Source organism: Somniosus microcephalus, chromosome 4 (genome assembly GCF_052327205.1).
Source record: "Somniosus microcephalus isolate GS21.2 chromosome 4, FLI_Smic_1.0, whole genome shotgun sequence".
Lineage (NCBI taxonomy): Eukaryota > Metazoa > Chordata > Chondrichthyes > Squaliformes > Somniosidae > Somniosus > Somniosus microcephalus.
The window spans coordinates 215,289,027-215,316,299 of NC_140990.1; the positions used below are offsets into that span (position 1 = coordinate 215,289,027).

Here is a 27,273-nt window from a genome sequence, read left to right on the forward strand (position 1 = left end):
TCCTCAGGCTTACTACTCTTTTTGGCAGCATTATAAGCCTCTTACTTTGATCTAATACTACAGTTAACTTCTCTTGTTAGCCACGGTTGGATCACTTTTCCTGTGGGATTTTTGTGCCTTAAAAGGAATGTATATTTGTTGTAAATTATGTATTAATTCTTAAATGCTAGCCATTGCTCATCCACTGTCATACCTTTAATGTAGTTTCCCAATCTACCTTAGCCAACTCGCCCCTCATACCCAAGTAGTTTGCTTTGTTTAGATTTAAGACCCTAGTTTTGGTTTTAACCAAGTCACTTTCAAACTCAATATAAAATTCTATTATATTATAGTCACTCTTCCCTAAAGGCCCCTTTACTACAAGGTTATTAATTAACCCTTTCTCGTTGCACAATAATTACAATGTTCTTTATTACAAACAATAAAACAATTAAGTCAACTTTGTCAAATAGGGAAAATGCTGAGCCATGAAGTTGTAGGATTCACATTCATATTGGCGATTCAGCATGTGGTAGCTCCCAGCGGTGTCCTCAGCAGAAGCTGCCAAAAGGAGAACTGGGTTTTTTCAGCAGGGAGTGAAAAGTGAAAAAATGGTTATCCCAAGATGGCTCTGAGGTAAGGAGCAAGAATACATCAATATGTGGCCAACTACTACATTTGGAAACTGTGGTTTTAGAAATGCTCAATGTCAATCAACTCATAATCTGTGGTACAGAGGCAGATTTAAGACATCAAAATTTAAATAGAATGTTGCTACATTACATGATTGAATTTCACCAAACTGTCAAGGGGAGGACAAAAAACAGTTGGGGTGAGAAATGGATGCTAGAAGTGGCCATTTCTACAAGACTGAAACATGCTTAGTGGGTTAACAAGAAGTTATACAAGCACCATCCCGTTTTCCAGACAGAGGAAAGAACAGGGAAGCTGAAGCGAGGCAACATAATATTTAACAACTACGATGTGTATAAAGTTATATGCCAGGAGGTACAGCAACAAGTAGGAATAGAAATGGGTGAATATATAGAACTTTCTATTGGTAGTTCCCAGAAAAATACCCAACAGCAATGTCTAATGTTTTTAAGAATTACATGAGGTTAAAAAAAAGTTAACAAAAATATTACTTCCAAATGCCAATTAGACTTTTTGGGCAGGATTTTCATTGGGCCATGGAGGCAGGATTGGAGGCATGTGGGGGGTTAAAATTGCAAAAACTGGCGGGCGGGCCCAATCTCGCTTCCATCCCGCCTCCACGCAATTTTCATTAATTCGTGTCTAATGGTCCCGTCTCCGTCCCGCCTCCAAGAGGCGCGATAGGCCGTTAAGGCCCTTAACAAGCACTAAATTGCCTTATAATGCCATTTTGAAAGGCCTTTGTGATTTTAACCCTTTTCCCACGTGAAACACACCTGTTCTGAAACACAACGGTGAAACCTGGCGGGAGCACAATTGGATTGCTGACTATCAGCTGCAGGTCAACCATTAAGGAGGAGATTTGATCAGCCATCATTTGCAGGTGGCAGGACTTTGTAGTCTCAGGTCTGGGGGAACTTTTAGAAAGCATAACCACAGCTGTGGAAGTTTGGAGCCTGACACCCATCTCCAGTGTGACCTCCTGGGAAACCCCTCTCGCCACCTTCACTGAGCGCTTCCTCAACTGAGGCATATACCAGAAGCATGGGAACCATTTATTTCCTTTCCTCCTGGACATCAGATGAGGACGAAGACCAGCCATGGCAGCAGCAGAACCATGAACAACAGCAGCAGCAACAGCAGGAGCGCAAAGCTGCTGCTCACCCACCTGAAGCTGCACAGGCCAGAAGGCGCCAGCGCACGACCACAATGCTGCCCGGGATGCAAGGAACGCACTCATCTTGGCCAGATTTGCTTAGCCTAGCCAATGAAGCACTTTTGCCTTGCAGCTTCTTACCTGAGCATCGACAATGGCCAAGGACCAGCGGATTCCTAGCAATCTGACCACCATACTGACAATTGCAAGTAATCATAAGCCCTCAATGTGAAAGTTCCATTCGCAAAATGACACATGCCACAACTACAGCAGTAGCCATCAGATTTTTTATTTACATTATGCATCTGATGGCTTTTTCACAGAAAACATCAAATTTCACCCAAGTGACGACCCTTGTGACTATTTGTGCAGTATCTTTCTCTTACGCGTGCTCCTACGTGGTGCTTCCCCTGTGGCTTCAGCAGATGTGGAGGCCCTTGCTCACTTTCCTGCTGCTCCTGTCTCGACACCTTTGGCAGGCATCCTCTGGGGTTGCGAACCTGAGGGGGCTCGGCAACAGTCTGCTGCTCCTGCGGCTGTGCAGGGGTTGAGACGCCGATCTCAGTTGGGTGTGGATTTTCGTGGGGCTCTGATCGAGGGCTCTGCAGTGGCATGGAAGTGTGAGCGCTTGGAGAGGAGCCCCCACATCCTTGATGTCTGCTACCATCTTCCCTCTCATGGTCCCCCTCAGCGCTTGCAAGTGGCTTGAGAGCACCTTGCTGCACATCAGGGTGGCCATGGGGACCCATATCTGCTCTGGCAGTCCTACTCAGAAGGACTTCCATGCAGGTCTGGTTTCTCTGTTCAATAGATGACCATCGCTCCTCAAAGTTGTCATTCTATTCTGAACACTCACCATGTTTTCTGCACTCTGGCGACTTATCACCTCCATGGAGGTTGCCATCCTTTCCATGGTGATGCGTTCATGCGCCAATGACTCCACAGACGCTCTGCTCATGTTCGCTATGGACTCCTCCATTCGCTCCACACTCGCAGCGACCCTGGAGACAAAAACTGCCAGAGACTCCTGCATCTGTTCCTGGAGTTCCAGCACCGCTGATCTTATGGATGGACTCAGAGGCAGAGGGTCGACATGCAGCTGAGCCGAGCTGGCAGAGTCCTGCGCTCTCCGACTAGGACTCTCCACTGCTGTCCCTGTCTCCACAATCTGCTGATGCTCACTTGTGAGCTGTGATACACCAGGTGACAACACTACTCTATCTCCCAAATGAGCCACCGAGGTGTGAGTGTCTGCGCTGGTGCTGGGTGCGCTGAATTCTGCAGACGCTGTGCCCTCAGAGGTTGCAGCTTCCTCTCAGGAGTCTTGATGTTCAGGCTCTTCCTCCTGGCTAGTGGGGACGGGTGCTGTCGATGGTCCTGTGGGGGAGTAAAGGAAAGAGTCAGAGATGTGATGCCAAGGTTACATGCACAATGCATATTGCAGATGATCATAAGTCCATCTGTTAGAGCTTCAGAATCATTATCAGCGACTCATGCAATGTCAATGAGATGGAAAACTATTCTGTCACCAGCTTGCTGTGATGCAGCCGTCTGTCCGTCCCCCACTTGCGCATCTTCCTCCACTCCGACGATCTCCAGGACCGCCTCCTCCCAGGGGGTGAGGTGGGCTACTGAGGGTGGCCCCCCTCCTGTCCTCGCTTTTTCTCGCTTATTGTGAGCTCTCTTTTCCTGCAATGAGGGAGACAAGTGGAGGTTGAGTGAGAATGAAGGAGTGAGTGTAGAGATTCCATAGCGTAGATACTTAGAAACATAGAAGATAGGAGCAGGAGTAGGCCATTCGGCCCTTCGAGCCTGCTCCGCCATTCAACGAGATCATGGCTGATCATCCAAACCCTAGCACCCGGTCCCTACACCGACAGCCATCCCACCCAAGCCCTATCCCCGTAACCCCACATATTTAATCCCCCCTAACACTAAGGGTCAATTTTTATCATGGCCAATCAACCTAACCCGCACATCTTTGGACTGTGGGAGGAAACCGGAGCACCCGGAGGAAACCCGGAGACAAAGATGGAGTGAGGTGGCAAGACCAAAGGCCCTCCCTGTGTGTTGTCAGTTGTTTTCATAGCATCAGTGATAGGGAGTGTGAGGGCTGCATAGTCGAATAGTTAGGTGAATGTGAACATAGAGAGAAAGGGAATGGGTATGGGTGCATGGATGTTAGTGTCAAGTGGGATGTGGAGGAAGAGATTGCTAAAGCGGAGTGCTGGTGAGGAAAATCAATGGGGGATCAGATTGAGGGTGATGGGAAATTCATACTCACTTTTCCAGTGCGCAGAAGGTCATGAAATCTCTTCCTGCACTGAATTCACGTTCTGCAGGTAACTGATAAGGAGTTGACCTCCTATGCCACTTGCAGCCACACAGCCTTGGTCTGCTGGGGAGGCTTCTTCCTCCCTGAAGGTGTGGAGATGCCGGAGTTGGACTGGGGTGGACAAATGTAAGAAGTCACACAACACCAGGTTATAGTCCAACAGCTTTATTTGAAATCACAAGCTTTCGGAGCGCTGCTCCTTTGTCAGGTGAAGTGGAGAAATGCATAAAGACACAGCTTATATAGTCAGAGAATAATGTCAGATGTTTACAGGTAATCTTGCCAACTGCCATTTATCACACCTCGGCAGAGAGATAATCACAGCAATCAAAGGTGTGAATGGTGTCCAAACAGGTCAGCCAGGAAAACATTACATCAAAGAACAATGAGGTGGGGTCACAAGGGGTCAAATATTGCAGATGCTGGGGTCTGTATGAAAAACAAAAAAAGACAAAAAACTTTTTTTTTGCTGGAAATCACAGCAGGTCCGGCCGCATCTGTGTAGAGAGAACAAGCCAATGTCGACTCGAGTCTGGATGACCCTGCGTCAGGTGGGGTTACATGTAGCGTGACATGAACCCAAGATCTCGGTTGAGGCCGTCCTCATGGGTGCGGAACTTGGCTATCAGTTTCTGCTCGACGATTTTGCGTTGTCGTGTGTCTCGAAGGCCGCCTTGGAGAATGCTTACCCGAAGATCGGAGGCTGAATGTCCTTGACTGCTGAAGTGTTCCCCGACTGGGAGGGAACACTCCTGCCTGGCGATTGTTGCGCGGTGTCCGTTCATCCGTTGTCGCAGTGTCTGCATGGTCTCTCCGATGTACCATGCTCCGGGGCATCCTTTCCTGCAACGTATGAGGTAGACAACGTTGGCCGAGTCACATGAGTATGCACCATGTACCTGGTGGGTGGTGTCCTCACATGTGATGATGGTATCTGTGTTGATGATCTGGCATGTCTTGCAGAGGTTGCTGTGGCAGGGTTGTGTGGTGTCGTGGTCGCTGTTCTCCTGAAAGCTGGGTAATTTGCTGCGAACGATGGTCTGTTTGAGGTTAGGCGGCTGTTTGAAAGCGAGTAGTGGAGGCGTGGGGTCACCAGCAGCAGCAACCAAGCCTCCTCCGGTACCACGGTTGAAACCACAGGGAAATCCATCGTCAACCTGTCCGACCACACCCTTCAACCAGACGAAATTGAAGTTCTCAGCCGAGGGCTCAATTTCTGCCCCACCACCAAAATGGACCCCATCGGTCTCGTGGCAGACACAGAGGAATTCATCAGGAGAATGAGGCTCCGGGAATTCTTCCACAAATCCCAAGATGTCAGCAGCGAACCCAATGAGACAATCAATGATCCGGAACAGCAGACAGAGGGATCCGCAGTGCAGCAACCGAAGAAGAAAGAGTCAAATTGGACCCCTCCGGAGGGTCGCTGCCCTAAGCTTGACATGTATGCTCAAGCTGTCAGGAGATGCATCAACGTCAGATTCATCAGCCGCACTCACAAGACAGTCCAGAATGTCACCCAAGCACAACGCAACGCCATCCACGCACTCAAGACCAACCGCAACATCGTCATCAAACCAGCAGACAAAGGAGGAGCCATCGTCATACAGAACAGAACGGACTATTGCAAAGAAGTATACCGACAACTGGGCAACCAGGAACACTACAGACAGTTAGCCGCAGATCCGACCAAAGAACACACCCGCCAACTCAACAGACTGATCAAGACCTTCGATCCAGACCTTCAAAGCATCCTACGCGCTCTCATCCCACGTACTCCCCGCGTGGGAGACTTCTACTGCCTCCCAAAGATACACAAAGCCAACACACCCGGACGTCCTATCGCATCAGGCAACGGAACCCTGTGTGAGAACCTCTCTGGATATGTCGAGGGCATCCTGAAACCCATCGTACAGGGAACCCCCAGCTTCTGTCGCGACACTACAGATTTCTTACAGAAGCTCAGCACCCACGGACCAGTTGAACCAGGAACACTCCTTGCCACGATGGACGTCTCGGCACTCTACACCAGTATCCCCCACGATGACGGCATCGCTGCGACAGCCTCAGTACTCAACACCAACAGCAGCCAATCTCCAGACGCCATCCTACAACTCATCCGCTTCATTCTTGACCACAATGTCTTCACCTTCGACAACCAGTCCTTTACCCAAACACACAGAACAGCCATGGGGACCAAATTCGCACCCCAATACGCAAACATCTTCATGCACAAGTTCGAGCAAGACTTCTTCGCTGCACAGGATCTCCAACCAATGCTATACACCAGATACATCGACGACATTTTCTTCCTATGGACCCACGGCGAAGAATCACTGAAAAGACTACACGATAACATCAACGAGTTCCATCCCACCATCAAACTCACCATGGACTACTCCTCAGAATCGGTTGCATTCTTGGACACACGAATCTCCATCAAAGACGGACACCTCAGCACTTCACTCTACCGCAAGCCCATGGACAACCTCATGATGCTTCACTTCTCCAGCTTCCACCCTAACCACGTTAAAGAAGCCATCCCCTATGGACAAGCCCTGCGAATACACAGGATCTGCTCAGACGAGGAGGAACGCGATGGACACCTACAGACACTGAAAGACGCCCTTGTAAGAACGGGATATGACGCTCAACTCGTCGATCGACAGTTCCGACGGGCCACAGCGAAAAATCGCACCGACCTCCTCAGAAGACAAACACGGGACACAACCAACAGAGTACCCTTCGTCATCCAGTACTTCCCCGGAGCGGAGAAACTACGCCATGTTCTTCACAGCCTTCAACATGTCATCGATGACGACGAACACCTCGCGAAGGCCATCCCCACGCCTCCACTACTCGCTTTCAAACAGCCGCCTAACCTCAAACAGACCATCGTTCGCAGCAAATTACCCAGCTTTCAGGAGAACAGCGACCACGACACCACACAACCCTGCCACAGCAACCTCTGCAAGACATGCCAGTATATCAACACAGATACCATCATCACACGTGAGGACACCACCCACCAGGTACATGGCACATACTCATGTGACTCGGCCAACGTTGTCTACCTCATACGTTGCAGGAAAGGATGCCCCGGAGCATGGTACATCGTCGAGACCATGCAGACACTGCGACAACGGATGAACGGACACCGCGCAACAATCGCCAGGCAGGAGTGTTCCCTCCCAGTCGGGGAACACTTCAGCAGTCAAGGACATTCAGCCTCCGATCTTCGGGTAAGCATTCTCCAGCCTCCGATCTTCGGGTAAGCATTCTCCAAGGCGGCCTTCGAGACACACAATGCAAAATCGTCGAGCAGAAACTGATAGCCAAGTTCCGCACCCATGAGGACGGCCTCAACGGAGATCTTGGGTTCATGTCACGCTACATGTAACCCCACGCAGGGTCATCCAGACTCGAGTCGACATTGGCTTGTTCTCTCTACACACAGATGCGGCCGGATCTGCTGTGATTTCCAGCAAAAAAAAAAGTTTTTAGTCTGTTTTTTTGTTTTTCATACAGACCCCAGCATCTGCAATATTTGACCCCTTGTGACCCCACCTCATTGTTCTTTGATGTAATGTTTTCCTGACTGACCTGTTTGGACACCATTCACACCTTTGATTGCTGTGATTATCTCTCTGCCGAGGTGTGATAAATGGCAGTTGGCAAGATTACCTGTAAACATCTGACATTATTCTCTGACTATATAAGCTGTGTCTTTATGCATTTCTCCACTTCACCTAACGAAGGAGCAGCGCCCCGAAAGCTTGTGATTTCAAATAAAGCTGTTGGACTATAACCTGGTGTTGTGTGACTTCTTACATTTGTCCCTGAAGAAGGGAAGAGCACCTCTTTATAAGCTCTTGCTCCCTCAACTAAAGCCTGCAGGGCAACGTCGTCAAACCTTGGAGCAGACCTAGGTCTTTCACTGGCCATTCGGCCTCCAGGTCCCTGTAGCATGAAAGGCCAAAAGGTTGGCAGTCTGCAGAAGAAGCAAGGCTTCTTGTAGACCGTAAATGCAGCAGCAATGATGACGTCATCGGATGCGACTTTCAGACTGGAAAAACTCATTTGCCATGGGTTCCCACACGCTGGAACTCAAATGGACAATTAAGTTAAAATCGCATCAATCTCCCACATCGATTTGGATTTGTGGATAACACGAAATGCGGATTACATGACCCCAACCCACCCCTGAATTAAAATCCAGCCCTTTGTGTCTACACCATTGTCACATTACTAATAGTCATTGGCCTAGAAATTCAGTGCCCTTAGCGCCGATTTTGCGGCGCTAGAGGGCCTAGCGCTGCAATTGGCGCCGGCGCCGAAATTGCCTGGGGCCCTTCCGCCGCGGTAGACCGGTAGCGCTGCGCCGGCACCGATGACGTCATCGGTGTGCGCAGCGTCCCGGTTGCCATGCCGACGGGCCCCAGCGCCGAAATTCAGTTGCGGCCGCCTCGCCCGTGGCAGCCGCAACTAAGACTCTGGCAACAGAGTCTTACATGACTTTGCGCCGGCGCATTAAAGGCCCCGCGGCGGCCGGCCGCTTTCCCGCCGGCCGCCTGGCCGCAGCTCCCTCCCCGGACTTCCCCCCCCGGAACAGAAGCAAGCCCGGCACTTGTCCGAGGTGCCGGGCTCATTTTTAAAAAGATTTTCGCGGGCCGCGGCCGGGTGCAGGCAGCTCCTCCTTAAGGGAAGGAGGCCTGCACTTCCCGAACCTGCCGCACCGCAGCGGGCGCCACAGCGCCGGAATAGCGCCGAAATTCAGCGCGTTGCGCCAGTTTTCAGGCGCAAACAGCTCTCAGCAGCGCCGGCAGCCGTTTGGGCGCAGAACTATTGAATTTTGGGCCCGACCAGCGCGACTTAGCTCCGGCACTAACTTCCGGCGCTAAAGCCCTGGCTGCGCCAAAACTCAATTTCTAGGCCATTATCATCCACATTGAAGTAGCCAGCTATTTGGGCCATTCCATTGTAAATACACACTGACAATACACTGTTTTCTTAAGATAATTGCCAAGCCAACTATATTAATATTGATCAAACATGGTCTCTTTAAAAATTTAGATGTGCATTTGACCATTCAAAGCCCAAATTAATTTATAGAATACTTGATTTTATGCACAAACAGTCAAAGACATGGAGGGAATTTTCACATGAAAAAATGGGTGGGTTGGAGGTGGAGGGTTGGGTGGGGGCCGGGGTGCACTGGGAGGGAAATTAAAGTTTTAAAAATGTAAATCCCGACCCCCAACCCACCTCGGGATTCCTGGTAGCTGCAGCAAGGTGAGCGCAGCCTTGGGGAGCAATTCCTTGTGGCCCCCCAAGCTCACTCACCAGCAGCCCACCCCTCCCTGGTGTCGAGGATCGGACCCCCACCTCCTGGAGATCGAACTCACCCCCGGGGTCGGCGATCAGACTCCCCTCCCTGGCGATCGGACCTCACCCCGGGGTCAGGGGAATCGGACCTCATCCCCGGGGTTGGGGGAATCGGACCCTACTCCTCCACCCCAGACCCAGCACCTAACTGCTGTTGCGCCGCCTGTCCAGCCAGCATTCCCCACCAGACTGGAAGCCAGCCTCTCAATCAGGTAGGCTTCCAGGCGGAGAAACTGCCCATGACGTCACATGGGTTATCCGCCCCCCCCACTCCCAATTCCGAGCGGGTCGTAAAGTGGTAAATCCAGCCAATAGTGAGGAACGATTAGACTAGGGCTGCACAATTTGGCTCCGCAGCGCCGTTGTTTGGGCACTACGGTTGCCAATTCAGTTCCAAAATGGCGTCGGCAGCACTCACGCACATTTCTGGTGCGGGTCATGCCAGACACCATCTTGGGTATAGCGTTAGCATGGGCACAGAGAGTGTGCACCGGAAGTATACAGAGTAGGCAGAGAGTGACATAAAGCAGCACTACCCTTGCCACCTGCCCTGGCTGCAGGCCACTCTGTCTGGTGTCTCACCACGTGCAGATCCCGCATCTACACTATATGAAGTGTCAGTATCTGAGCTGGTGGCTGCGAGTGTGAAATCGAATAACGGTGCTGCGTCTTCATCATCACTGCCTGCTTCGTCTTCCACCTGTTGCTCTGCCATCACTGCCTGGCCAGGTTGCAGTTCTTGGGTATCTAAAAGGAGAAAGGCACAAGGGCAGGGTTGTGGTGAGGGGAGGTGGGGGGAAGCAAGAGGTGCATGTTTAAACCATCTGCATCTTTTTAAATCAAAAAACATTGTGGGATGAGGGGGGGGAAGTGGGATGTGAGAAGGAGGAATAGGTATGAGGATACCATCATCTTCAATGGTTTCAGCCCTATTGCTGGCCACGGGCTCAGCGACAACTGCTCCAATGATGGCGAGCACCGTCTCCTCCATCAGGGTAAAGTGATGCAGGCCGCCTGTCCCCCGCCGGTTAGCTCCTGCTGTCTCCGGTTATGCGCCAACTTGCCTGCAAGAAAGAGGGAAGTGTGTCAGTGAGAGTGGTACAATGTGTTTGGGTGATGTGCCTGTCATGGTTAAATAGCAGACAGTGTGTGCATGCTGTGAGATATGGGTGTGAGGCTTGCAGCAGTGGTAAGTGTGAGAGGGCGAGGTGAAGCTATGAATGTAAGGTATGAGTCGTGTCTGATAGAGATTGTTGGTAGTTGAGTGATGGTGGTGTGGTGCATTGAGCAGTTTGAGAGTCTAGTGGTGCAGTTGGTGGGATATGGTATTTGAGGATGAATTCACTGACCATGACCACTCGCATGAGGTCATTGAACTTCTTGTGGCACTGCATCCATTCCTCAGGGCTTGACTTCGGGCATTGATCGCCATGGCTACCTGCGTCCACTGCCTTTGCAGAGTGTGTCTGAGGGGCCTCCTGGGGAGAGAGAACCTCTCTCATTCTGTCCACCAAGGCCTCCAGTGCAGTGCTGAGAACCTTGGAGCACGCTTTCTCCCCTGTTGCACCGTTACTCACTCTTCTTGGTCAGACTCTCTTCCCCAGCCACTTCAAGCACCTGCTCCAGCCAGAATGCACCTCCCCTTTAAAGAGGTGCTGGCTGGCTTTTGGTAATGCAGGCTAGCTTTAAGTGGTGCTAGCCTCGCACGAACTTGGGCCCCCTGCTGAGGCGTTCAGCCACCGAACAGCGCGTTTAATGTTGCCATCATTTAAATGAGCAGGCAGCATGAAGTTTGCTTGCTGCCTGCACAGAAGCATCAGGTGCGGGTTAATCGCACATCATGATCCCCGCACCCATTTTCGGGGGCCATCGTATTTAGTCCCCTAGATGTCTCATTTGTGAGGAAAAAAAACACGAGCACAGGCTTGATGGGCAAAATAGCTGTCTTGTGCACTAACATTCCATAATTCTGTGATATAGCTACTAAATGAGACCAATGTCAAATCCCCAGCAACTACAGACCAGTATCTGAACTGTCAAATATATCTAAACTTGTGAAAATCAATTTTAATGAGAAGCTGTTGGTACAGCTCCATCACAATAAACTGTACACTTCCCAATGTGGCTTCAGATAAATAAGGCAACTTGTAATGGTTTCAGTCTCAGGTTTCAAATGTGGGGCAATTCTATTGGAGCCAAGAGCAAAATCAGAGCAGCATTCCACAACAATTCAGAAGGTTTTAATAGGATATAGCATCATAGCTTTATTGAGAAGCTGACCTCCTATGGCACGTCTGGGGAATTATCATTGAACAAGGGAGCAGGGATAAAAGTCGAAGCATAATATTCAACAGCTGCCACATGTGGATAGTTATAAGCCAACAGGTAATAGGGAAGCAAGTGTGTGAATGTGAAGAATCTTCCATTAGTAGTTCTTCTTACCCAGAAGTATACTCTACAGAATTAAATTTATTTTTATTATTTTGTGAATAGATGCTTTTCGTCCTTGAAATCCTTGTATAACACGTTATATTCTGTAATTTGAGACTTTCTCAGAGGACATGTAGGTACATAAGTAGGTTCTTGTCTTACCATCTCAGATATGCTGAGGGTCTCAGCAAACTATAGTTGCCCAACTCTTTTTCATCTTCAGTAATGATCTGGTGGACATTACTATTTCACAGTCTGCAAAGAAAATTCTCCTCCTGCTCTTGGACTCAATATAATCCAACGGCATGGAACAGAGGAGAATGGCCTACTCCACGCCAGAATCTATCTGCAAGATTACAAAATAGATATGGTGTCATCCATCCAGAATCTAGTCTCATTCTAGTACAGTATCCATTAAATTATTCTAGCATTTTGTCCCCACTGTTCTAACTGGAAGTCCATTACATGTGCTGATCACTCTTTGAATGAAGGTGAACATCCCAACATTATTTGTCCTCTTAAAATATTATGACCAGGACAGCACAACCAGAGTGTTTCCAAATCAAGGCATACCTCTTTGTTTATACCAAGAACAAAATAAATGCTGGAGCTACACCTCAATTTTGCCCATCAATCCAAAATGTCTGCGCAAAATACCAGCAGCTCACATACCAGCTCTCCTGCCTGTGGAACTCATTCCAGAAAATGTTCTGATCTGGAACACAATGTTTTGTACACTGAAGTTTAAATACAGAATTAACCTTTACGACACCACCAACATTTTCTTTCATTTTCGTGGCGCCCAATAAAAAACAGTTTTAACCTGATAGCTTCATTATGGTGCAAGCCTCCTTTGGATTAGGTTTTTCAGCCAAATATGGGCCAATTTTGACAAGATGCCATATTCCCAGCCCAGAATGGATGACTGAACACTTAATTCAGAAGAAACAGACTAATTGAACTCTAAAAGGACATAAGTTATAAGAAAATTAAACTACTGATTAACTTTGGCAGTATTATTTCTAGACAAACAGTATAGAGGAGAAAATGTAGAAGGGGATAGAGAAAATGGAAATGTGTTAAAAGTTTGTGTTGTAAAATATAATATAACATGTTAATACAATAATAATTACTCTTGAAACAAATGGTTATATTATTGTTTGTTCCAATGTCACTATGCACAAACTGGAATCTCAACAGAAAAAAGTAGCTAGCCAGGAAGCACAGAATTCTCTGGAGCTGCTGGCAGTTTAAGTGTTAATTTTCACTTCCTGCATTAAAGTTGCTACAGCATTAATTAGGTAATGAAAAAATCATAATTTCTCTGTTTTTCTGTATTCACAGCAACTATTAATCTCCCCTTTCCCTGCCTCTGTACTTGCTTAAAAGCTGTTACATCTCTAACTTTTTCCAGTTCTAATGAAAGGTCATCGAACTGAAACGTTTACTCTGTTTCTCTCTCCATAGATGCTGCCTGACCTGCTAAGTATTTCCAGCAGTCACAGAATTTTGTTTTTGTAACAATATTAATTGTTAGCATTTGAATGCTAATGATTTGCAGAAGAGTGTACAGTACAAAAGTTACCATTAATTACCGTAATTTATTTAATGATTTGACTACTAGCAGGCCTACCATAAATCTAATCTAGTAATCTTAGATGCAATATTACCAAAAGGCCAATTTTAAGCAGTAGGGAATTATGCAGCGAAAACACATGCTATTGGACACATTTCAAAGAAGAAAATAATGTTTTATGAATATTGTTGGTGCAGAACACGCAAAACAACAGTTCCAACTTCATATTAGCTAATGCATACACCATGGCTCCAAAAAAATACAGCAATAAAGAATACTAAGTTATGAAAACATGTTAATATCATCTGAACTCTCTCTCTCTTTAGCAAATCTGAGTGATGACTAAGTCTTTAAATTAGAATGTAGGACCAAGAGCTTCAGAACAAATTGTACTAACTGAGAATCTGAAAAAAAAACTTCCCACATAATCCTGCTATCTGCCATAAGTGTAGTGAACACTGTACCGTTATTCGGAAGGGAATTAAACATATTTCTGTTGCAGGAGCGTGTATAGTACAAAAGTAACCATTAGTTACCTTATTTATATGATTTTTAGTTCATTAAAGCTTAAATCGTTGGTTCCCTTGCAACATAACAAATACGCAAGGCAGTCCAGTGTCAGTGCACCAGTGCTCCATGTTAGGGCATGTTACTTCACACGGCCCCAGCACAAAGTTCCAAATCTCTGCCAGGGCAAAGCACAGATTAGAGACCAATTACTTTGTTGTCGGAGAGAAAAACGCAATTTATTCACCTTTACCAGCCAGCCCACAGCAATGTTTCCAGCTGCCCCAAACGGGGCACTTGTCACTCCACTTAATCAGAAGTGCTGGATAGGGTTATTTAATTAAATATTTCAGGAAATAAAAACTGCTCAAAAGCTGCACATAAAGAAAAAACTTGTATTTATACTGCGCTTTATTATGTCTTGCACATCGCTCAAAGCACTTCACACAGAGTTGCTTTTAGAATGCATTCATTGTTGTCAGGTAGGTAAATGCATGCAACGTTCCTCACGTAGATAACCTCGCGAAATGGTAATGACATACCTTAATGATGCTACTCCTGCGAGGTGTAGCCTTGGCAGCCTCGATGAGACAAGCTTCTATATCCCCTGTTGCCGCTGCTCCTGCAGACGGTGATCCCCCGGGACTGAAACGATCCCCGGCCGCTGAAAGAGCGCTTCTCCTCCTGCTACCCTTCCCGCTTGCCACCGCTCCTCCAACAGCTTCCAACTCGCCTTCCTCCGTTGTGCTCCATGCTTTGTGGGAATCTCCAACTGGCTCAGGCTCCCCAAGTATCTCAGAAACAGCAAGTCCACTCTCCTTCCGACCTTCCGCCATTTTGTGCATAAATTATAAGAAATAAAAAAACTGCAGGTAATTTTTACACTCTTAACAAAGTCTTCCAGCGGCAATGTTGATAGGCGAGACTCCCATATCTCCAGCTGTCAAATCACAACAGAAGCACAACACACTTCGGAGAAGAACTTACAGCTTTAAAAGGAGGCGCGGTTCCATGTACCGGTGTGAAGCCGATGAAATCTGCAATAACTTGTGTATATTGTTTTAGCTGCAATGATAAAAAGGTGAAGTTTGCAGATTACCCGCTCTGCTGCACAAAACTGACAGCGCTCCGCACGCTCACACTTTTCTTTCTCCTATTTCTCCGCGTTCGCGGCCAAAGAGAGCTTGAAAATCCGTCGGCTCTTTGTGATTGACGTCACCTTCCGCCAGTCAGCTTACCAGAGGCTCGCCTCGTTCCAATTAGCACCCAGAGTGGGTGGGAGTTCCTAACAGTCGCGGAGGAAAGGAGGAGGCTTCTTTTTTACTCATGAAACAACATTACTGCTTGTTTTAGACTTTAGGAAAAAAATACATTTGAAATTCACAAAAGTTTCAGAGAGTGAATTGTTCAGTATTTTAATTTGTGTGGTATATTTCTTACTTTTGAAACAAGTATATACTTTGTATAAATGTATTCATTCTAAACTATATACAGTGCAGACAACACTGTTTCATACATGTAGAAGTTTTGATTCAGAGGGCACTTGGTGGTGAGACCAACTGCAGTTTCTAAGGAAGTTCTTTGTTTCAGTCAAACTATCACTGAAAACGTTTTTTCGGGGGGTGAATTGATGCACGGCTCGCAACATTTTGTTTTACGTTGAGGGGGATAAAGTCGCGAATCTTACTGTTATTCAGCCGCAAAAAAAAAGTTATACTTCAAGTTTCATGAGCCATATCATTCGCTCCACCAATTGCTCAACTTCACTCTTATTTGCAAAATAAATGCAACAGATATATGAGACCACGTAGCAGAATGACTTCAAAGTTGTTCGGATTTTTGGTCTTGTATTTCCCTTAATAAGTAAACGGTTGTAGGACATGTGGTGTTACCAGAAGCATGATCGCCCTCTAGCTCAAACATCGATGTTTAGAAATGTTAAATGTTTCTGCGACATGAGAAACACGTTCAGCCGTTCAAATCAGCTGTTAAAACACGTTTACAGGATGTAATGTCAACCTATGCGTTACAACTGTTTAAAAATAAGAGACATTATTTACTTCTGTCTTCGGTTTGAGTCCCGTCTATTAACAAACTTGTCAAAAGTTTAATAAATGTTAAAATACCTTGCAACTCAAAAAAACAAATTCTAAGAATGTTTTGATATTCTTGATAATCGACCCGTGTTGATTAAAGTGTCCCGAATATTTTCCCAAAGTGAGAATAATCTATTTTACTATTTATATATTTAATCCAGGATATGTAATCCATCGTGAATGCGTTTTTCTATGTTTGTGCAAATTATTATGCTGTAGCGAATTTAACTACCTTATTCCTATGCAGTATTGGATTGTTTAATTACAAATAGAAATTTGTGTTCCGGAAAACTGAATGTTATTCTTATTTTTCTAATCCGGGCTTGCTCCGGTTCTGGTTCGCAATCCTAAAAAGTAGATTTCAGAAATTCAGTACAGTTAAACTACAACCAACAGCATTTAAAGATGTTACCTTAAATGGACAGGTTGCCACGACCTCACGACGTAGCCACACAATATCAAGCGTTACATCAATGAGTCCTGCTTTGCGAAGCTTCACTGACATGTAACTGAAGTGGTGGCTTTATGTGTGTTTAATTCTTTCACGGAGAAGTGAAATAACTTGATCTGTTCAAACGCAATCTTCACAATTTCAAGATCTGCTTGATAAGAAAAGTTTCTAGGTTATCTTTTGCAGTAAATTCACACAAGATTAGAGATGGAGTAAAGGAGTTTGCCCAACACAACTTGTGTGTGGTATATAAATGAGGTGTCAAACGGAATTGACAAAGCCTCACTTCTTTTCCTTCAGATATGTGGTCAAACTCTTGATTCTGAAATCAGGCTACATTTACACTATAACTACCGTGTGAGTGCAAAGACAAACTGCTTCACAGGGCGCTGCAGTGGTGTAAATGCACCCATACTGTTTAAAATGTCAAAAAATTAGAATTGTAAGTTTTGTAACAAACGATTGTGTGATTTCTCCATGCATTACACACCTTCATTTGTTCACCACCTTCAAGAGCTAATAGGTGACTTCATAATTTATGCATTTATCTACATGATGATATGCTGGTTGCATCCCATTACATATATGGAGTTCCCAAAACATACAAACTTACTAACATGACATGTTCAGCAATTAATGGACAGACTGAATACAAAACATTATGACACAAGCAAATCTCAAGAAAATTTTGCAAAAAACAGTCCAGCATTAACACAGCGGATAGCTAACGTAATTCCGGTATTTAAGAAGGGGGATAGAACATGTCCAGAGAATTATAGACCAGTCAGCTTAACATCAGTAGTAGGAAAAATAATGGAATCTCTACTAAAGGAGAAAAGAGAAGAAAATCTAGAAACCAAAAATATAATAATGAATAGTCAACATGGATTTCAAAAGGAAAAGTCTTGCTCGACCAACCTTATTGAATGTTTTGAAGAGGTAACATAGAGAGTAGACAATGGTAATGCAGTAGATGTAATTTTTCTGAATTTTCAAAAGGCCTTCGACAAGGTACCCCATAATAGATTGATGAACAAGGTCAGAGAATGCGGAGTCAGGGGACAAGTAGCAGAATGGATTGCTGGCTGGCTTCAGGACAGAAAGCAGAGAGTAGGAGTAAAGGGTAGCTATTCACAATGACAGAAGGTGGGTAGTGGTGTTCCACAAGGATCAATGCTGGGACCACTGCTGTTCACAATTTACATTAACAATTTAGACTTATGAATCAAAAACACAATTTCTAAATTTGAGGATGACACCAAATTGGGAGGGATAGTCAATACTGAGGAGGACTGCAACAAATTACAGGAGGACATTAATAAACTTGCAGAATGGGCATATAATTGGCAAATTAAGTTCAACACAGATACATGTGAGGTATTACATTTTGGTAGGAAGAATAGGGAGGTCACTTATCACTTGGAGGGTGCGAGTCTAGGTAGGGTAGAGGAACAAAGGGATCTCGGAGTACAAATACACAAATCACTAACAGTAATGACACAGGTTAGCAATGCCATAAAAAAGGCAAACCAAGCACTCGGGTTTATTTCTAGAGGGATAGAATTGAAAAGTAGGGAAGTTATGCTAAACCTGTATCGAACCTTGGTTAGACCACACTTGCATACAGTTCTGGTCACCATATGAAAAAAAGGATATAGAGGCAATGGAGAGGGTGCAGAGAAGATTTACAAGGATGATACCAGAAAATGCGAGGGTATACACATCAGGAAAGCATGAACAGGCTGAGTCTCTTTTCTCTTGTAAAAAGGCTGATGGGTGACCTAATAGAGGTCTTTAAAATTATGAAACATTTTGATAGAATGGATACAGAGAGAAAGTTTTCACTTGTGGGAAAGAGCCTAACTAGAGGCCATCAATATAAGATAGTCACCAAGAAATCCTATAGGGAATTCAAAAGAAACTTATTTACCCAGAATGGTGAGAATGTGGAACTCACTACCACAGGGAATAGTATAGATGCATTTAAAGGGAGGCTAGACAAGCGTATAAGGGAAAAGTGAATAGTGGGTGTTATAAATCTCATCATCGTCAAGAAACTACTCATGAAATAACGCTGGACGGCCAGCTGGTGGCGCCATCCAAGGAGTATAAATACTCGGGCGTGGGCCCAGCTTCCCAGGGACATTTTGTAAGACAGGAACTAGTGAAGTACAACTAGACCGCCATGTTCTGAAACAAGTTGATTAAAGCCTTGCTTTATACTCAAACCAAGTGCGTAGTGAGTTTTATTACGTCAATTTAATCAACTTGATATCGACTCCACACTTTGGGTGATTTCGGGAACAGCCAGTTACGACTCGAACCGTAGAAGGGAACTCAGACAAGTAATCGATCCATCATGGAGAAACTACTCAGACCCGCCCGTCTCGACCTGGACCCGATTCACTTACAGCTGCTAAGGTATGGAAACACTGGTATCATACCTTCTGCAACTTCCTTGAGGAGTGTGGTGAGAATGTTCCTAATAAGTTACGAATGCTTGCTAATTATGGATCCCCTCATATGTTTGATTATATCGAAGACTGTGTAGACTATGATGCCGCTATCCAAATACTACAGCAGCTATATGTCAAGTCCCCAAACGAAATTTTTGCTCGGCATCTACTGGCCACAACTCGACAACAACCCGGGGAATCACTTGACTAATTCCTTCAGAAACTTCGCAGGCTCAGCAAGGATTGTAATCTTAAAGCTGTTGCAGCTGAGCAGTACCAGGAGGAGTTAATTTGTGATTCCTTTATTAATGGGATTGCGTCTCCCTTCATACGTCAGCGTCTGTTGGAGAATAAAACCCTCAAGTTACAGGCTGCCTATGACCAGGCATGTTCTCTGGACTTAGCAAAGAGGAATGCAGATACCTATCTTTCACCACGTGTACGGGATGCTGCTATCACTTTTAGTGACTCCTTTGATAGGCCTCGGGCGGAAGCCCTCACAGATCACGACTCCAACCTAGCTGATGACAACCCTACCCTAGAAACCTACACTGATGACGACCCCGCCCTAGCAGCATCTTGGCAATCTGGAAGGAAGTGTTTCTTCTGTGGAGGTGCATTCCATTATAGGAAATTTTGTCCTGCTCGTAACGCAACCTGCAATCATTGCAGCAAGAAAGGTCACTTTTCTAAGGTATGCCAGTCAAGAGCTGCTGTTAGTAAGAAAGGCCACTTTTCTAAGGTATACCGGTCGAGAGCTCGTTAGTTTTGCAGCTACTATCTATAAAAACTGCTCCTCCCCCAAGAGTCCCTACTAAGGTTACAGATGCAATCTATAAAACTGCTCCTCCCCCAAGAACCACTACTAAGGTTACAGTTGTCAAGGGTAAAACTGCCCCTCCTCCCATCACAGCTGTTTTTCCCCAAAGTCTGTCCCATGCAGCCACGAAGGTTTCGGTAAATGGACACATTTTGAGTGCACTAATCGACTCATGCAGCTCTGACAGCTTCATTAGTGAGCGGGCTGTCAGTAAGTTAAAACTGCGTATTTACCCCTCGGACAGGGAAATTGCAATGGCTCTGACACTGACCACCAATTCTTCCGGCTTTTGTCTTGTCGACCTTATTCTCAATGGCCGCACTTATTTCTCCACCCGGCTCGGGGTGCTCAAGAACCTATGCAGTGATGTGCTCCTGGGACAGGATTTCCAGAAACAACACAAAAGACTCACTTTCGAGTTTGGAGGGTCAAAGCCGGAGCTTACTATTTCCAAAGTACCATTTTGTGCGCTTTGACATGACAACGTTTCAGCCAAGATGATCGATCCTTTATCGAGGCAGAAATCTCTCGCCTTCTAGCTGATGGTATCATTGAGCCATGTTCATCTTCCTGGCGGGCTCAAGTCGTCGTTGTTAAAAATCTTCTCAAGCAACACAAGAAACGTCTTTGCATCGATTACTCACAAACTATTAACCAGTATACCAACCTGGATGCCTAACCACTACCACGCATCGATGACATGGTCAATAACCTTGCCAACTACAAGGTATTTTCAACTTTTGATTTAAAGAGCGCATATCATCAAGTACTGTTAAAGGACTCTGACAAAAAGTATACGGCCTTTAAGGCCAATGGTTGGCTTTACCAGTTTTGTCGCCTTCCATTTGGGGTCACCAATGGGGTGGCCATCTTTCAACGGGCAATGGATAGCCGAGTCAAACAGGAGAACTTAACAGACACTTTTCCATATCTGGATAATATCACCATTACTGGTCATGACCATTACTTTTTTTACATTATTGCTTGTTCATTTTATGTGCTGTCTTTTTATGTCTTTTATTTATTTTATGTCTGCTTTATTTATATTTAAAGTATGCATGCGTGTATATGTCGGTATGTGTTTTTTTGTGATGGCGCCGATGAAGGTGGCTGCCGTCCTTGCGAGCTCCGTGCGTACAAGGCAGCTAAGTGTTCTTGCTGCTTGGTGCTCTCGGCTCTTCAAGAAAAAAGCATTTCACTGACTAGATTACACTTCTTGTATTTAGTTATGTGACCAATAAAATTGAAATTGAAATTGAAATTGAAATTGACCAGAAGGAGCATGATGCCAATCTCCAGAAATTTTTTGACATTCTCCGTCGTCGCAGCTTAACCTTAAATGAGTCCAAATCTGTGAAATCAGTACCATATGTCAACATCCTTGGCTACTGGGTGGGCAACGGTGTCATCAAACCGGATCCGGAGCGACTTCGTCCGCTTCAGGAGCTCCCTCCCCCTACGAATCTCAGCTCTCTTCGTCAGGCACTCGGCATGTTCGCCTATTATGCGAAATGGATACCCCACTTCTCCGACAAGATCCAGCCCCTGCTTCACGCAAAGTCATTTCCATTGGAGGCAATGGCTATTTCAGCTTTCAACCTCCTCAAGCGACAACTGGAAAAAGCCACGCTTCGTTCCATTGATGAAAATCTTCCTTTCGTGGTCGAGTGCGATGCATCGGATGTGGCGATCTCTGCTACCTTGAATCAAGGTGGTCGACCCGTTGCATTTCTGTCCAGAACTTTGCAGGGTAGCGAGATCCATTATCCTCCTGTCGAGAAGGAGGCTACGGCTATCATCGAAGCTGTACGTAAATGGAGTCACTTTCTCGCTCATCGCCATTTCACACTTATAACCGATCAGCGCTCCGTGGCCTTTATGCCGGATAACCGGAAATGCACTAAGATCAAGAATAACAAAATACAACTCTGGAGGATGGAATTGGCCGCCTTTGGATACACCATACATTATCGACCCGGCAAAGAGAATGTGGCCCCTGATACCCTCACACGGGCATTCTGCTCTTCTATGTCAACTTCGACTCTTGCGGATCTTCATACTGACTTATGCCATCCTGACGTTACCCGTATGTTGCACTTTGTGCGATCTAAAAATCTCCCATTTTCTACGGAAGATGTGAAAAGATCATGCTCCTCCTGTAGAATTTGTGCGGAATTAAAACCGCAATTCTTCCGTCCATCGGATGGCTCGCTCATACACACTATGCAGCGACTCAGCATTGACTTTAAAGGGCCATTGCCTTCCTCAACACGAAACACCTACTTACTGACTATGGTGGACGAATATTCACGCTTTCCCTTTGCTTTTCCCTGTCCCAATATGCTTACTTCCACAGTGCTCAAATGCCTTGATCAAGTCTTTTCCCTTTGTAGTACGGCCAATTTCATCCAGTCTGATCAGGGTCCCTCCTTCATGTCAAGCGAACTCAAAAGTTATCTCTCCCAACAGGGAATCGCCACAAGTAAAATGACACCGTACCATCCCATCAGTAACGGACAGGTTGAGAGATACAACGCTATCATTTGGAACGCTGTTCGTCTTGCACTGAGGTCACGCAACCTACCAGACCAGCAGTGGGAAACTATGCTCCCTGACGTGTTGCATTCCATCAGGTCTCTTCTTTCTACATCTACCAATGTCACACCTCACGAGCGATTCTTCAGCTTCCAGCGTCACTCCACCCATGGGACGTCCCTACCGTCATGGTTGGCAGCTCCCGGCCCCGTGCTGCTCCAAAGATTCGTCCGATCGTCTAAAAACGATCCTCTCGTCGACGAGGTAGAACTCATGGACGTCAATCCCACGTACGCGCATGTGCGGTACCCGGATGGCCGGGAGTCCACCGTTTCACTCCGGGACCTGGCTCCCTGTCCAGCCGGTTCCACGGACCCAACTGATAGAGGGACCCACGGTGATGATGCCGACACTCTGCGCTCCCCCGAAGATGACGCCCTAACTGGGACATCGAGAGCTCTGTCAGCTGCCCCACCGGATCCACTCGGAGAGCCGAGCGCTCCCCGTGGGATGGCCACCTGAGGCCAGCACGCCGGTCAATCCCCGGCTATCAAACAGGATGAAGCCAGTTCTGCGCCTGTGGGGACCCGCACCCGGAGTCACGATCTTCCCAGCCTCCCTCGGGTTGCTCAGGGCAACACGGGCCCTGTCGATCCACCGGTACGGATCAAGCAGCACAGGGACCAAGACACGATCCGGGGAGACGTGCCTTCTAGCCATAAACAAAAATCTAAAAGCCTGCGGCTATTCGTGGTCCGCCTAATCCACAAAGAGGAAGTCGTCGGACTTCCAAATCTTTTAGGCAGGAAGAATGTTATAAATCTCATCATCGTCAAGAAACTACTCATGAAATAATGCTGGACGGCCAGCTGGTGGCGCCGTCCAAGGAGTATAAATACTCAGGCGTGGGCCCAGCTTATCAGGGACATTTTGTAAGACAGGAACTAGTGAAGTACAACTAGACCTCCATGTTCTGAAACAAGTTGATTAAAGCCTTGCTTTATATTCAAAAGAAGTGCGTAGTGAGTTTTATTATGTCAGAGGGTTATGCTGATCAATTTAGATGAGGAAAGACGGGAGGAGGCTCGTGTGGAGCATAAACGCCGACATGGACTGGTTGGGCTGAATGGCCTGTTTCTGTGCCATATATCCTACGTAAAACAATGGCACCGGATCATACTGTTTTCGATTTTACCATGGTTCACGCAGTCCTTGCAAATGATATGGCAGAGTACCTGTACTAAGTCTGGGGTAGGGACAAACAGACTGCAGAATTACATTATACAAGCTATCCATGACTGATTGATGCTCTAATCATTATTCAAATTCCCTAACATTTTTCCTATTTCTATCCTTCACAGACATTTGTTCCATCAGGTCTTGATACTTGCCATAATTTGCACCATGAAATGCTGAAAGAGGACTCCTCTAACCATGCAATTAAACAAAATGTTACTAAATCAAGGGAATACCAACATTTTGGTAGGCTAGGGAAAATGTCAGACAGGCTTTCTACTTTTGATAGATACCCAGTGACCCCTGCTGGAAAATGTATGCATGTAATTATGTCAGGATAGAATTGCCTGAGGAAGAGAGTGTTTGAAGACCAGGACCTCAAACCCGGCACTAAGCTCATGGTCTACAGGGCAGCAGTGATACCCGCCCTGCTGTATGCCTCAGAGACATGGACCATGTACAGCAGGCACCTCAAAGCACTGGAGAGGTACCAGCAACGCTGCCTCCGCAAGATCCTGCAAATCCATTGGCAGGATAGGCGCACCAACGTCAGTGTTCTTGCTCAGGCCAACATCCCCAGCATCGAAGCTCTGACCACGCTCGATCAGCTCCGATGGACGGGTCACATTGTCCGCATGCCCGATACGAGACTCCCAAAACAAGCGCTCTACTCGGAGCTCCGGCACGGCATGAGAGCCCCAGGTGGGCAGAGGAAACGCTTCAAGGACACCCTCAAAGCCTCCTTGAAAAAGTGTAACATCCCCATCGACACCTGGGAATCCCTGGCCCAAAACCGCACAAAGTGGAGAAGCATCCGGGAAGGCGCCGAACACCTCGAGTCTCTTCGCCAGGAGCAAGCGGAAGCCAAGCACAGGCAGCGCAAGGAGCGCACGTCAACCCAAGCACCCCACCCACCCGCCCCTTCAACCACCGTCTGCCCCACCTGTGAGAGACTGTTAGTCCCGCATTGGACTCATCAGTCACCTGCAAACTCATTTTTAATGTGGAAGCAAGTCATCCTCGGTTCCAAGGGACTGTCTAAGAAGAAGGAAGGAGAAGAAGATAGGATTGAGCTTGGCTATGATGGTCCCTCTACCTGACAGTCAAATTGTTAATTGTCACAAACGAAGAATGGCAATTTGAACATGGGCTACCAATACCTGTGGAACTGTATCCTAGCACGAGTCACTTCCTCCAGGAAAGGAAAGGAAAAACTTTGAGAAAAAACATGTTGACACTACGTCATCATACCATTGGAGTGAATCGCAGAGTGGAGGAATTTTGTGAGCGCAGGAATTCGGTGGAGAGGAGGAAGGCGGTGGAGACGTCTGACTGAAAAGGAGGAGTGGAGCCACAGAACCCAAGGTCTTTAAGTTAATAGACAAGACAGCGGACATGCGGAAGAGCAAGAGGAGCGGCCGCAGATAAAGGTAAGCCCAAGAGCCCGGAGGGAACACATGTGTAAGGGAGCAAGGTAGTAACGTTAGTGCAAGGGAAGGAGCTGATTGGTGAGTAGTTGGTGATTTTATTTTAAGTCTTAAGTTTATTTTTGTTAAGTTACTTAATAGTCATATTAAGTAGAGGCATGGCTAGGCACCTAGGTCCCGTGGAGTGCACATCTTGTGCCATGTGGGAACTCCAGGACGCTTCCCGTGTCCTGGACAACCACATGTGCAGGAAGTGTCGTCAGCTGGAGGAGCTCAAGCTCCAGATTTCGAAGCTTGAGCAGCAGCTGGCATCACGGTGGTGCATCCATGAGGCTGAGAGCTACGTGGATAGCACGTTTCAGGAGGTGGTCACCCTGCAGCCTAAGAGTGTGCAGGCAGAGAGGGAATGGGTGATCGTCAGACAGACAAGAAGGACCAAGCAGGTGGTGCAGGAGTCCCCTGAGTGCATCTTGCTCTCCAACCACTGGTGAGGGCGATGGTTCCTCTGGTGAGTACAGCCAGAGCCAAGTCCACAGAAGCATGGGTGGTTCAGGTGTATAGGGGGGGAGGAGGAAGATCGGGAAAGCAATAGTGGTAGGGGATTCAATAGATAGGAGAACAGATAGGCGTTTCTGCAGCCGCAGATGTGATTCCAGGATGGTATGTTGCCTCCCTGGTGCCACGGCCAAGGATGTCACTGAGGCGGCTGCAGAACATTCTGAGGGGGGAGGGGGAATCTTCTCCTTCTTCTTAGGCAGTCCCTCGGAACCGAGGATGACTTGCTTCCACATTAAAAATGAGTTCGCAGGTGATTGATGAGTCCAATGCGGGACCTACAGTCTCTGTCACAGGTGGGGCAGACGGTGGTTGAAGGGGCGGGTGGGTGGGGTGCTTGGGTTGACATGCGCTCCTTGCGCTGCCTGCGCTTGGCTTCCGCTTGCTCCCAGCAAAGAGACTCGAGGTGTTCGGCGCCTTCCCGGATGCTTCTCCTCCACTTTGTGCGGTCTTGGGCCAGGGATTCCCAGGTGTCAGTGGGGATGTTACACTTTTTCAAGGAGGCTTTGAGGGTGTCCTTGAAGCGTTTCCTCTGCCCACCTGGGGCTCTCTTGCCGTGCCGGAGCTCCGAGTAGAGCGCTTGTTTTGGGAGTCTCGTATCGGGCATGCGGACAATGTGACCCGTCCATCGGAGCTGATTGAGTGTCGTCAGAGCTTCGATGCTGGGGATGTTGGCCTGAGCAAGAACACTGACGTTGGTGCACCTATCCTGCCAATGGATTTGCAGGATCTTGCGGAGGCAGCGTTGCTGGTACCTCTCCAGTGCTTTGAGGTGCCTGCTGTACATGGTCCATGTCTCTGAGGCATACAGCAGGGCAGGTATCACTGTTGCCCTGTAGACCATGAGCTTAGTGCCGGGTTTGAGGTCCTGGTCTTCAAACACTCTCTTCCTCAGGCGACCGAAAGCTGCACTGGCACACTGAAGGCGGTGTTGGACTTCGTCGTCGACGTCTGCCCTTGTTGACAGTAGGCTCCCAAGGTATGGAAAGTGGTCCATGTTGTCCAAGGCCTTGTCGTGGATTTTGATAATCGGGGGCAGCACTGTGTGGTGGGGGCAGGTTGGTAGAGGACGTTTGTCTTACGGATGTTTAGTGTAAGGCCCATGCTCTCGTATGCTTCGGTGAAGGTGTTTACGATGGTTTGGAGTTCGACCTCCGAGTGAGCGCAGACGCAAGCATCGTCTTCATACTGTAATTCGACGAGAGGATGGGACGACCTTGGATCTGGACTGGAGGCGACGGAGGTTGAACAGTTTCCCGTTTGTTCTGTAAATTAGCTCCACTCCAGTGGGGAGCTTACTGAGTGTGACATGGAGCATTGCAGCTAGGAAGATTGAGAAGAGCGCTGGTGCAATGACACAGCCTTGCTTGACCCCGGTTCGTACGTGAATTGGGTCTGTGGTGGAACCGTTGGTCATGATCATGGCTTGCATGTCGTCGTGAAGCAGGCGGAGGATAGTGACAAACTTTTGAGGGCAGCCGAATTTGAGGAGGACACTCCATAATGCCTCACGGTTGACAGTGTCGAAGGCCTTTGTGAGATCAAAGGCGGCCATGTACAGTGGTTGGTGCTGTTCCCTGCATTTCTCTTGTAATTGACGTGCGGTGAAGATCATGTCCATTGTGCCCCTTAGTGGGCGGAATCCGCATTGCGACTCTGGGAGGAGCTCTTCGGC

General features: G+C 47.1%; 1 protein-coding gene across 1 annotated transcript in view; it reads right to left on the reverse strand.

Annotated features, from left to right (window-relative positions):
- plcl1 (phospholipase C like 1) overlaps positions 1-16,119 on the reverse strand; it is a 547,414-nt gene extending 531,295 nt beyond the window's left edge. Inside the window, exon 1 of the mRNA XM_085985796.1 lies at positions 14,565-16,119. Coding sequence (XP_085841922.1) covers positions 14,565-14,867 — 303 coding nt within the window. The 5' untranslated portion in view covers positions 14,868-16,119. The remainder of the gene's footprint in view (positions 1-14,564) is intronic.
- Between the last annotated feature and the right edge of the window lie 11,154 nt (positions 16,120-27,273).